Source organism: Aptenodytes patagonicus, chromosome W, assembly GCF_965638725.1.
Source record: "Aptenodytes patagonicus chromosome W, bAptPat1.pri.cur, whole genome shotgun sequence".
Classification (NCBI taxonomy): domain Eukaryota; kingdom Metazoa; phylum Chordata; class Aves; order Sphenisciformes; family Spheniscidae; genus Aptenodytes; species Aptenodytes patagonicus.
Window position 1 is genome coordinate 6,836,168 of NC_134981.1, and position 13,182 is coordinate 6,849,349.

The 13,182-nt window shown below is 40.9% G+C and overlaps 1 protein-coding gene across 2 annotated transcripts in view; it reads right to left on the reverse strand.

The window, feature by feature from the left end:
• LOC143171965 (phosphatidylinositol 3-kinase catalytic subunit type 3) overlaps nt 1–13,182 on the reverse strand; it is an 83,696-nt gene that overhangs the window by 13,093 nt on the left and 57,421 nt on the right. For both annotated transcript variants that reach the window (XM_076361153.1, XM_076361152.1), the window contains one exon: nt 11,268–11,358. In XM_076361153.1, coding sequence (XP_076217268.1) covers nt 11,268–11,358 — 91 coding nt within the window. The remainder of the gene's footprint in view (nt 1–11,267; nt 11,359–13,182) is intronic.

The following is a 13,182-nucleotide window of genomic DNA, read 5'->3' on the forward strand; positions in this document are numbered from 1 at the left end:
TCCTTATATCTAGTCTCAATCTACCCCCCTTTAGTTTAAAGCCATTACCCCTTGTCCTGTCACAACAGGCCCTGCTAAAAAGTTTGCCACCACCTTTTGTCCAGGTCCCTCTGGATGGCATCCCGTCCCTCTGATGTGTCGACCACACCACTCAGCTTGGTGTCATCTGCAAACTTGCTGAGGGTGAAGTCGGAAAAGCTGTTAGTGAAGCCAGTTAAAGATGTTAGTGAACATCTCTAAATTGAACTTCCATTAAAATAATGGTTTCAGCTGCTGCCGTATGCAAAGATGATACTCTTCCAGCCCAGATTTCATCATATTGGCCAAAAACTTCTAATCAAATAGACTGCATGATATAAAGCAACAGGAGCACAGGAGTGTTCTCACACTCTGTTCACGTTGTGATGTTTATTCCTTTTTTTTAATTTTGAAATGAATTAATATGCATGCAAAATCAACAGCCTAGAAACAGAAAAGCTGGGTGTGCAGCTGCAGTGTCATTACCCGAATGGACAGAAAGGGCAAAATAAGCTCCATGTCAATGTGACACTTTTATAAAGAATAAATCTCCTCAGAGCAGCAAGCAAATATAAATACTGAAACAAACAGACTGCGACCAAGGAAAAATGAGTTTATTTCTCCTACAAAAGTAAATTTCCTCTTGGCATTAATAAATCTCAGAAATGTTTCCTAGCTCCACCTTTTAACAAATACTTGCATTTTCAGTCAGGTGAAAAAGGACAGATGCCTTTTTAGGCAGTGGGTATGTCAAGCATCGAATTAGAAGTCCTTTCCCTTTCACTAACTTGTGAACTCAACTCTCAATTATCCATTGACTGACTCCTGGGGAAAGAGCACAGGGAGTTTTACTACAAATCACATGAAGAAAATGGCAAAGTTAGCTCAGGCTTAGAAACAAGCTAGCTCAGAAATTCTTTCTGTACCTCAAGTCACATTGTATCTCTGCTTCAGCTTTTCTAGCTGTAGAACAAGAATCATCTTACTTTAATATGTTTAATGCAAAAGGAACATTTATACTACTCATTTTCTTATCAAGTGGGATGAGTCCTAGTCAATACTTGCAGACTTGGAAACACAGAGGGTGCTCTCAGTGTTACACTCTGTAAGAAGAAAATTCTCCACTCTGCTGAATGGTTTGAATTTAGCCTTTTCCTGTGTATACCCAAAGGCACTATCAAAACTGAATGGGGCTACTTTCACAAACGGCAGTTACCTACTGCTTGCTGGAAGCCAGGTATTTGTGCCGTCTACGTTCACAATAACCTTGCCTGTAAATGAAACAGTCACAGCATCTTTGCAGCACCTTCTTTAATCAATGGGCATCTGAAACACAGCTCAGTCAATTAGGACACTGTCCTTTAATGCCTGCCGAGTTCTTTGTGCGCCAATGAATCACTGGTCCCTGATGTTTTCTAATTTAAAGGTCAAATTTGCTATGAAGGACAGATAGAAACCATCTGGCTTTCCTGTAGAAAAATCAAAAGCTTTTTTTGTTAGGATGTGACAATGCTGAGTACATTAGCTACATCTGAAGAGTGATAGTCTACCTCTTCCTTATGCAAAACTGGCTATATAATTGACTCCAGATTTTAGTCATTACTACTAAAATTTATAGCACTGGCTAATTTAAAAAAGCCCAACAATTAGCAATTAGTGTTGTAGCTTTACTGGAAAAAAAAAAAGCAAGTAGCACTGGCAGGAAAGAAAAAAAAAAAAATGCATTTGTGGGAAATGTTCATTTTATTATCAGTTATGCATTGACAAGTCAACATAAAGAGATCTCAGCCAAGCCCTTCTCCTGAAAACTGAGAGGTGGAAAAGAGTAAGCGAAGAGTGGAAAATTTAAAGGCCATTACCTCAGAGGCCACAGAAAGGGAGAGGCAAACTAGGGAGAATCTTCCACTACTTTTCAATTTAATTTCATTTTGTGACATTTTTGAGCCAAAGTGGACTTTCAGAAAAGCCTAAATCAGAGGGTGGCAGCAGAAGATGGTGTCATGAACCATGAGGTGCAGCACACTAGACTGACAGTTTTCTTTATAAATAGTATGGAGAGGACAAAAGGAGATGAAAGGATAAAAAGGACAACTAATTTCAGGCTCTGCAGCTACTTTTTCTTGGTCAAAAACTGACAAACGTTTTACTGTTAAACAAAACACCAAAACTTTGAAGAGGGTTCCTATGGTTTTGAGGATGGGGAAAATTTTGTGTAGTTGGTAATCACCGTTTTCTGGGTTTCTCTCTGGGGAAAAGTAGTGATCGAAACTGGAGCGAGGGAAGTGAGTCACTAAAACAAGCTTTTCTTACAACTGAAAGGTACTAGCCAATTTATCTAGTAATGCTGGATATACATGCTGAAAGTGGATAGCTGGTTGAAAAACCATTTTTCCGTACGCTCTCAAAGAACAGTTGTGACACTTCAAACAGAGCTTTTCTTGTTTTCAGGCCAATGCTGACTAACTCATTTTCAGTCCAATTTTAGGTGTGAGAATGCATCATTAAGGTCAGCATTGATTTAATTTCTGAAAACAAATGTTATGCAAAGCAAGTCAGAAGGTACTGCCACATTTTGGTATGCTCTAAATCCGTATTGGTCAATGAAGTCAGTGGGAATTTCTGGTTCTTTTCACACTAACAGGAAGAAAATATCCACATTGTCATCTTCCTCCAATAAGTAAAATCAGTTTGTGTAGAGCTTGTTCTCTTTTAAAGAAGAAGAATATGAAAGTACCTTCACAGATGACAAGAACAGAGCACCCAGCTCTGCTTACACCATCCTGTGCCATAAACCACATCAAACAGGTGTAAATCTATACTTATTTTTACAGAAAGTTGTACCTGACACACGCTGCTGTTTCAATTTTGCCTTGACTTGATACATATTTCTCCCAAGAAATTTCACAACTGTTGGACAGAAAGACACCTGGACAATATGCTTTCAGTTAGATTTTAAGCTTGATTATACAACTACATTCTGCCAGTTAGCTCCTTGGGATGTAACGCTGTTACTGGAAGGTAGATAGTATTTTGGCAAAAACAGTCTTCAACTATAAAGATCCTGCCTTCCCTTTCATTCCTCAGGCTAGTAATAATACTCCTTAAGAGTGCTTTCCGCACTCAGATTTTTCTAAAAAGTCTCATTTAACATACCAGTCTGAAATTCTTAAAAAAAGTGAATAAAAAAAAAAAAATCACAATTCAAATCATCCAATGCCTCACTGAAGAGGACATGTTCCACATAACACTTTCTTTCATGATCTTACTTTGTTTCCTGACTTGTCTGAACATACGAAAGTCGAAGGATTGCTGACTTCCAACCATCTTTTCAGTCTAACTAGTGAGCATCCTGTTATAATACACATATATCACAGGAAGCGACAGAAGAGAGCACAAGAAATCAAGCCGTATTATAATGACAGTAGTATTCTTTATCCTATTTCAATTTATTTTACGCAAGCCATCGTCATCATATGGTATATATAGTTTCTTTTTACTTGTATATGTATATCACTACAAAAAATTAAACCCTCATTCTGGCTCTAAAAACTCAGTAGATTACTTTCTGAAACCTTAGAAAAGGGGAACACCAAAAATATTTCCAAAGGCAGCTTTACTCGCTAGCATGTTTTTACATCTTACTGTATTTTTCACCAGCGGGCAGGTATTTCCTGCAACATAAAGCACCTCTTGCCTATCAGAAGTGAGTAGGACGCATTATGTCACTTTGTGATGCTAAAGATTAGACTGGAACTTGAGCTACCATCTAACATCGCAATGCTTTCCCTTTGAGGAATCAAAACTGTGACTGTCAAAGAAAAATCTTTCTTCAGAAATAATCTTTAGAATAATTCATGCCTTGGTAACAGCAGTATAGCTGCACCTACTGAAAAATTCCAATATCAAAGATCTCTATGCCAAACGACTTGTGCGCCAAAATAATTGAAGTATAATACTCTTTTCAGTAAGCATTCCTTTGTTTAAAAACAAGAAAATTCTTTTTTTTCCCTACTATATATTTTTCCTTGTAGTTTAATCATAAACTAGTATTCCCATTTATCACCAAATTTAGATAAAGGTAACCTATCTAGTTACCTCCGTGAGATCAGAGCCTCACTGGCTCACCAGCCCCCTAAAGCAAAAAAGAGGGTTCTGCAAAACAAAGAGTATTACTGCAGCACCGATACGGAAAATGCTGGCTATGAACCTCCACCTACACTATTAAGGAGGATACCTTCTCAGATAGAGAAACATTTGCAAATCTCCACCTTTGTCTTCCATGAAAGTGGCATCACAGTTGAAATGGCTATTGACTTGACTCACACATCAAAGGTAATTTAATTTTACAGGTCAGTCCAAAATGGATCTTTAGCTAATTTGAGCCTGTTGAAATATATATGGATTTTTTGTTTAAAGCTTTAAGAAAAAAAATAAAAATCAATTGAGATGCTGAAAGCATTTATGCAATTTTCCTACAACAAGGTACAGTATTATCTTGTTAAATGACTGAACAAACTTGTCACTCAGCCCAAGAGATGCAAGACACCTTATTCCTTTTTTATTAGTACTAACAAAGCTCATAATTGATTTGAGACAGGTTAATGGGCATTTAATATCCAAAACAAGTTTTCTAACACATTATTTAAAAAAACAACAATGACCTATTCACCATTCTATAATGGGTAAGATGATTCTGATCCTAGTCCATTTACAGCTGATTTGCTAACTGTTTTTTTAAGAGCAAAAAAGTAAAATCAAAAATCGAGAACTACAGAAAGCAATTACTGTCATAGGAGCTTTGAACATAGTTGTATGCATCCAGTAGTTCATAATGTCAACAACTGTTCACCTACTCTTTAGAGATCCCATTACGATGTATTATTTTTGCACAAATTCCAAGAGTATATTCGAAGGACAATTTTTAAACCAAAAGGACCAAACCTGAACAGTTAACAGGAGTTAAAAACAGCTGAGCTGCCAGAAAAAATGAGAGTTTAAGAACAATACCTAGGGGAGGGCTGAAAAGTCTATGAGTTACAAAGAAAATATTTACGAACAAGCTAAACAATTTGGTTATCTTTCTGATAATACCTTACTGTGTGGGTTTTGTTTTTTAAAGGAACAAACACACTGTTAAATGAACTTACAGAACGTGGGAAAATAAAGCCTTTTCCTCTCAAAACATTTGAAAATGTGAAAGTGATTTGCATTCCTTAACAGAAATACTTGCCTTACTGGTTCAGTTCTAGCTCTTTTCACATTTTAAAGCCTCTGCGAACACAGACTTGAACTTACCATGAGGGTAAAAGTCACAGTTCACCAAACTGCAGCATTGTCAGAGCTCCGTATCCCAATAACTAATTGCTGCATTTGATCTAATAGTGATCCGTCATATAACAACTAAGCTTACGTTCTCTTCATGTAAAGAAAGCACTATTATCTACACTTTGTAAGGGAATTTATAAGTAACCAGACTGATCTAATACATAGCTCTTAGAACTTCCTTTTAGACTTTGCTTCCTTCCATGATCTCCAATCGGATACAACACAATCATGCTTTACATAATCTTGATTTTTAACTACTGTACATCAGTGAACCGTAACATACTTAGCAGCTGTGGAAAAGACTGTTTGCTTTCAATTCTGTATCTTGATTTGTTATTTCAATAAAATTATATGGGAAATTTATGTAGAGTAAGAGGGCTTTAGAAGTGTCTGAAATACTTAAATGTTGTTACATTAGAACAATCCTTTACGAATATTTTACAGAATCTGACATCCTATTACCATTAATTACAGAAAGCAATATACCCTTGGACAGCGCTTCTACAGACTTTACCAACATAAAATATGATGCCAAGATCCTAATAAGAAACAAGGATACTGCATGTTAATTGGCAGGGAACGCTGGGAGACTCAGTTTGATAAAAAATGTCAAAGCTCATGAGAGCATTCAAGGCAAGAATGAACAATATCATGTCAAGCGACGGTGAACTCTGGACAGAGATGAGTAAGACAGGAGACAGATACGGGGCCATGGAACTTGAGGGCCAGGCAAATGAGTATGTAGATGAAGGTCCATCCAGGGGGTTGCCTAGGGTGAGGCAGTCAGCCCCACACATTATGGCTGCCTCTGCTAAGAAAAAAAGGAGGGTAATTGTCATAGGCGATTCCCTTCTGAGAGGAACAGAGGGCCCAACATGCCGAGCGGACCCGTCCCACAGGGAAGTCTGCTGCCTCCCTGGGGCCCGGGTCAGAGACATTACTAGGAAGTTCCCTGGTCTGGTACAGTCTTCTGACTACTACCCGCTGCTGGTTATACAGGCTGGCAGTGATGAGGTTGCAGAGAGAAGTCCAGAAGCGGTCAAAAGGGACTTCAGGGCACTGGGGCAACTGGTTGAAGGGTCAGGAGCACAGGTAGTGTTTTCCTCAATCCCTACAGTGGCAGGGAAGGATACTGAAAGGAGCAGGAAAACACACCTGATCAACACGTGGCTCAGGGGCTGGTGCCATCGGAGGAAATTTAGCTTTTTTGATCATGGGGAGGTTTACACAGCACCAGGCCTGCTGGCGACAGATGGAGTTCGGCTGTCACACAGGGGGAAAAGGATTCTCGCTCATAAGTTGGCAGGGCTCATTGAGAGGGCTTAAAACTAGGTTCGAAGGGGGAAGGGGATAAAACCAGGCTCACTAGAGATGAGCCTAGGGGTGGCATGCCAATGCTGGGAGCGAAATGGATAGCCCAGCTCAAGTGCATCTACACCAATGCACGCAGCATAGGTGGCAAACAGGAGGAGCTGGAAGCCATTGTGCAGCGGGATAGCTATGACTTAGTCGCCATCACAGAAACATGGTGGGGTGACTCTCATGATTGGAGTGCTGCAATGGATGGCTATAGACTCTTCAGAAGGGACAGGCGAGGAAGGAGAGGCGGTGGGGTGGCCCTGTATGTTAGGGAGTGTTTCAATTGTCTAGAGCTCAACAATTGTGATGATGATATGGTCGAGTGTTTATGGGTAAGGATGAGGGGGGAGGCCAACAAGGCAGATACCCTGCTGGGAGTCTGTTATAGACCACCCAACCAGGATGAAGAGGCAGATGAAGCGTTCTACAAGCGGCTGGCAGAAGCCTCACAATCGCCAGCCCTTGTTTTCGTGGGGGACTTCAACTTCCCAGCCTTTCATAAACCCATGCTGACTGGGCCCGATCACCTGGTTCTCCTGTGCATGCTGCGTGATGATGGCACTCAAGATGATCTGTTCCATAACCTTCCCCAGCACTGAGGTCAGACTGACAGGCCTGTAGTTTCCCGGAGCCTCCTTCCGGCCCTTCTTGTAGATGGGCATCACATTCGCTAACCTCCAGTCAACTGGGATCTCCCCGGTTAGCCAGTATACATGACTGAAAGTGGCTTGGTGAGCACTTCCACCAGCTCCCTCAGTACCCTTGGGTGGATCCCATCCGGCCCCATAGACCTGTGTGTGTCTAAGTGGTGTAGCAGGTCACTAACCATTTCCCCTTGGATTATGGGGGCTTCATTCTGCTCCCCATCCCTGTCTTCCAGCTCAGGGGGCTGGGTACCCCGAGAACAACTGGTCTTACTATTAAAGACTGAGGCAAAGAAGGCATTAAGTACCTCAGCCTTTGTCACTGTTTCCCCCCCCGCATGCAATAAAGGATGGAGATTCTCCTTAGCCCTCCCTTTTGTTGCTAATGTATTTATAGAAACACTTTTTATTGTCTTTTAGGGCAGTAGCCAGATTAAGTTTAGTTGGACTTTGGCCCTTCTAATTCTCTCCCTGCATAACCTTACAACATCCTTGTAGTCTTCCTGAGTTGCCTGCCCTGTCCTCCAAAGATCATAAACTCTCTTTTTTTTCCCTGAGTTCCAGCCACAGCTCTCTGTTCAGCCAGGCTGGTCTTCTTCGCCACCAGCTCATCTTTCAGCACATGGGGATGGCGTGCTCCTGCGCTGTCCTAGCTTCAGCAGGGATAGAGTTAATTTCCTTCCTAGTAGCTGGTACAGTGCTGTGGTTTGGATTTAGGATGAGAATAATGTTGATAACACACCGATGTTTTAGTTGTTGCTACGTAGTGCTTACACTAGTCAAGGACTTTCCAGCTTCCCATGCTCTACCGACTGAGCAGGCTGGAGGTGCACAAGAAGCTGGGAGGGGGCACAGCCAGGACAGCTGACCCCAACTGGCCAAAGGGACATTCCATACCATGGGACATCATGCTCAGTACATAAACTGGGGGAAAGCTGGCCGGGGGGGCCGCTACTCAGGGACTGGCTGGGCATCAGTTGGCGGGTGGTGAGCAATTGCACTGTGCATCACTTGCTTTGTGTATTCTTCTTCTTCTTATTACATTATTATTTTATTTCAATTATTAAACTGTTTTCATCTCGAGTTTTCTCACTTCTACTCTTCCAATTCTCTCCCCCATCCCACCGGGGGTGGGGGGGAGAGTGAGTGAGCGGCTGTGTGGTGCTCAGTTGCCGACTGAGGTTAAACCACGACATGCGCCTTTAAGGTTTCCTTCATGAAGAATGTCCGGCCTTCCTGGACTCCTTCGCCCTTCAAGACTGCCTCCCAAGGGACTCTGTCAACCAGGCTCCTAAGCAGGCCAAAGTCTGCCCTCTGGAAGTCCAAGGCAGCAGTTCTGCTAGCCCTCCTCCTTACTTCTCCAAAAATCGAAAACTCTATCATTTCATGATTGCTATGCCCAAACTGGCCTCCAACCATCACATCACCCACAAGTTCTTTGTTTGCAAAGAACCTTCTGTTAGGAAGGCCTCTTCCTATAAAAGAGGGTCTCTCTACAAAAATGTAGTTACTCCCATCATCTACAACTTAGAATCACAGAATAGTTTGGGTTGGAAGGGACCTCTAAACGTCATCTAGTCCAAACCCCCTGTCGTGGGCAGGGACATCCTCAACTAGATCAGCTTGCTCAGAGCCCCGTCCAACCTGACCTGGAATGTGTCCAGGGATGGGGCATCCACCACCGCTCTGGGCAACCTGTTCCCGTGCTTCACCACCCTCAGCGTAAAAAATGTCTTCCTTCTATCTAGTCCAAATCTACCCCCCTTTAGTTTAAAGCCATTCCCCCTTGTCCTGTCGCAACAGGCCCTGCTAAAAAGTTTGCCGCCATCGTTTATATAAGCTCCCTTTAAGTACTGATAGGCTGCAATAAGGTCTCCCCAAAGCCTTCTCTTCTCCAGGCTGAACAACCCCAACTCTCTCAGCCTTTCTTCATAGCAGAGGTGTTCCATCCCCCTGATCATTTTTGTGGCCCTCTTCTGGACCTGCTCCAACATGTCTTTCTTATGCTGAGGGCTCCAGAGCTGGATGCAGTGCTCCAGGTGGGGTCTCGTGAGAGCAGAGTAGAGGGACAGAATCACCTCCCTCCACCTGCTGGCCACAGTTCTTGGGATGCAGCCCAGGATACTATTGGCCTTCTGGTCTGTGAGTGCACATTGCTGGCTCATGTCCAGCTTTTCATCCACCAGTATCCACCCAAGTTTTCTTGGCAGGGCTGCTCTCAATCCCTTCATCCCCCAGCCTGGATTGACACTGGGGGTTGCCCTGACCCAGGTGCAGGACCTTGCACTTGGCCTTGTTAAACCTCATGAGGTTCACAGGGGCCCACTTCTCCAGCTTGTCCAGGTCCCTCTGGATGGCATCCCATCCCGCTGGCATGTCAACTGCACCACTCAGCTTGGTGTCATCTGCAAACTTGCTGAGGATGCACTTGATCCCACTGTCAATGTCATTGATAAAGATATTAAACAGTACTGGTCCCAATATGGACCCCTGCAGGACGCCACTCATCACCAGTCTCCAGCTAGAGACTGAGCCGTTGACCACTACCCTCTGGATGTGACCATGCAACCAATTCCCTATCCACTGAACAGTCCATCCATGAAATCCATATCTCTTCAATTCAGAGAGAAGGATGTTGTGGGGGACCATGTCAAAGGCCTTACAGAAGTTCAGATAGACAACATCCATAGGTATTCCCTTGTCCACTGATGTAGTCCATCAAAACTTGGTAGGTATTGAACTGTTTCGGTTTTCTACTTTAAGCCTCTATCTCCCATGTTCTATGCGAGTAACCTATTCAATCTTCGCAGGGCATTTAGGGACAGAGGTGAGGTTCAAATATTGATATGGAAAAAGAATTAGCTGTCAGTTTCTCAGGAAAACAACCAAGTAGAGGGAGGACTGTCATCTTTACCACAAAATACAGTACTTCTGGCTAGCCCAGCCTTCCTGGAAGTGAAATTGAATAGCTATATGAACTCTTTGTATCAATTTGAAACCAAGAAACTCTGAACAGAAATGCTTGAATTATTGCAGGTAAAGAGAAAGATTTTGTTGGAGTCACAATTTAGTTTTCTTTAAGGGAATTGTATTAGAACATGAAATATTCAAGGTTCTGAACCTCTGCTTTCATAGCTTATTGAAAACACTGAAGAACAGCCCATTTTAGAGAAAATCCACTGCTGGAATAAAGATTACACTGAACTGATTTCCATTGGATACACAGGCTCCACAAAGTCTTTTATGGAATTAAACCAAAAAGAGTCCTTCACTATAAATCAGGTTATAAAAAAGCCAACATTTGCCTAAAATGTAAGTGTAATGAAATCTAGATGAACATTTATCCCGTATTTTTAGTGTCAACTGTTGTTGAAACATCAAATGGAGAAGAATGATTCAGGCTGGTGCAAAGGGACAAAGTTAGAATTATGGGACATGAGTTTGTTTTCACAATAAACAAAAATTTCGTGGTGATGAAGATATACCAGTCTACTGGTTTTAAATCTGCAGCAGACTGGTTTTATATCTACCAGTAGACTGGTTTTATAAAACCATCCATGACTTACAGGATTCTAGACTAGATGGAACGATCTTTCATGATATAGTCACTTTTAAGTTTCGTAAGGTGGGATCACTGTTCTTAGCAGAATGCTAATACCACTTGGAACAGAGCGCTAGAGCAGACTGTGTGCTACTGCATGGACGATAAAGAGCTATTCTGTATTTATGGGCACACGTGCTAAGTGATCTCAAAAGTATATTCTCGTATCTTTAACTTCAATGATTCTAGAAATTGCTCAAAACTTATAAAACAGGAGAACGTATTTTCAGGTCAGTTACAAATAAGTCACCACAAGTGACTGAAAATTTCATGACATGATGACTTGGGTGACTGAAAGACAAGGAAAGCTTTCCAATTACCTTTTTTACGGTCTTGTCAGGTTCAAGAGCAATATCTGGAATGTTGGCATCCACCATGAGAGAAAATAAGTTCAAGATCAAGTTGGAATACCTAAGCAGAAGAACAAATTAGGTAAAACACTTTGTAAACTGTACAAAAGACATTTTGTAAACAACTTCATTTAAGAACACATCATCTTAGCGTGAATTGGTAATGCTTCAGATGAGATGTGCTCATAACACTTTAGTTGAACAGATTTACGTTAAAACCATAGGATAACTGATATTAGAAGTGAAAGTTTAAACCTCAAACTGTCTCAAACTGCCAAAACTGAACAGACTACTCTGGTTATGTTATAATTTTCTAAAAATTGTCAGAACATTTATTCAGAAACACATCAAATATAAACTGTGAATCATATATTGTAAGATTTAACACCATTTTCTACCTCTAGTAGGACAAACGTGCTAGAAAATTGATTCAAATGTTATTTTTTATTAAAAAGGATATCGGTGATACAGCAATATTATATAAATTAGCATTCAAACAGCTGAAGTCTTCAGAATTACAAGAAATGATTTTTCAAGTTGCTGCAAGGGCTTTTGCCATAACAAGTTGAATATAAGTATTTTAACCAGATCCAAGTCTGCAGTTGCTCGGTTAAGCTGCAATAAAATTGGTAGGCACGCTACACTTACGAAGTACAAATGTCATTTATAACTATTAAAAAAGACAAGACAGAGTATAGTTTTCAGTTTTAACATGGTGTTGGAAACACTTGAGAATCTTTTAAAGAACACCATTTTGCCCTTGCAGGAAATTAGCTCTAAGTTGCTTTTTGAAAGGATAATTTTCAAGCTGTTCAACATAAACTGAAACTTCCCCTCCTCTCCAAAGAGATCTAATCCCCTTTCAGAGACAAAGTATGTGACTGACTTCAAAATCTGAAATATTGCTTTGCTAAGAGCACTTGAAGCTTCATAGATGATAGAAAATTAATTCTTAGCAGCAAAACTTGTTTATTAGGAAGCTGCTGAATATATATAAGCTGACAATTGCAAGGAGTACAAAGTATTTTAACTACACAAAAGGACTGCTTCATAGCCATATTTTACAAAGTAAATACTGCTCAACAAAAAATCTCTCTAGAAAAGCATAATTCCATCAAAAACTCTTAACATCTCATTATTATCTGCAACTAGCACTACCTAACACATTCCAATATAAGTTTTAACTCTTTATAACACAAACATTTAAAATAAACTATTTGGGCAGAAATCTTCAGTGCCTAATCTGTTTCAGCTGTTCTACTTCACTTTCCCAGGGGCAAGGGGCTGGAATCAGGAAAATTACTTTTATCACAGATTAAAAGAAAGAATGAACAGTTATGCTACCATTTTGTTTCAGATCTGGCTAAGAAATCTGGCAGTCAAGTTGCTTTGGTGCCAGGACCAGACACCACAGGTTTTAATGAAAATTTTTTCTACTTGCCTGAAACAAGCAAATCTCACTTTAAACATGCTTAAATCTTACAGCTGCATTCTCTCAAGTCTCTTCCTAGGTCACTGGTAGCTTCCATTGGTAGTTCTCCCTTTGAACTGACCCAGGAGTCCAGAGTCTCAGAGTCCCTTTTGCTCTTGAACCACATAAAGGGTAAGAGCTTATGAGCACTACAGGTTACTGGGGCTATTTAAGTGATGGAGGTTTGTAAAAGAGAGTTCAAAGGTCTAGGCATCATTGCTAGATGCCAGTTAAGGGCTAGTTCTGTTCCACACAATGAAGTTTTTTGGTTCTTGGTGCCTAAAGTAAAAGCACTGGAAGCATAAGATCATCTGAAGAGCCTCATTAAAAAAAAATAATTCAAGAACAGGTAATTTTGGGGAGGAGAAGTATGAAGTGGGATGAGACAAAAATTAGGAAAGAGCTGCTTACTAT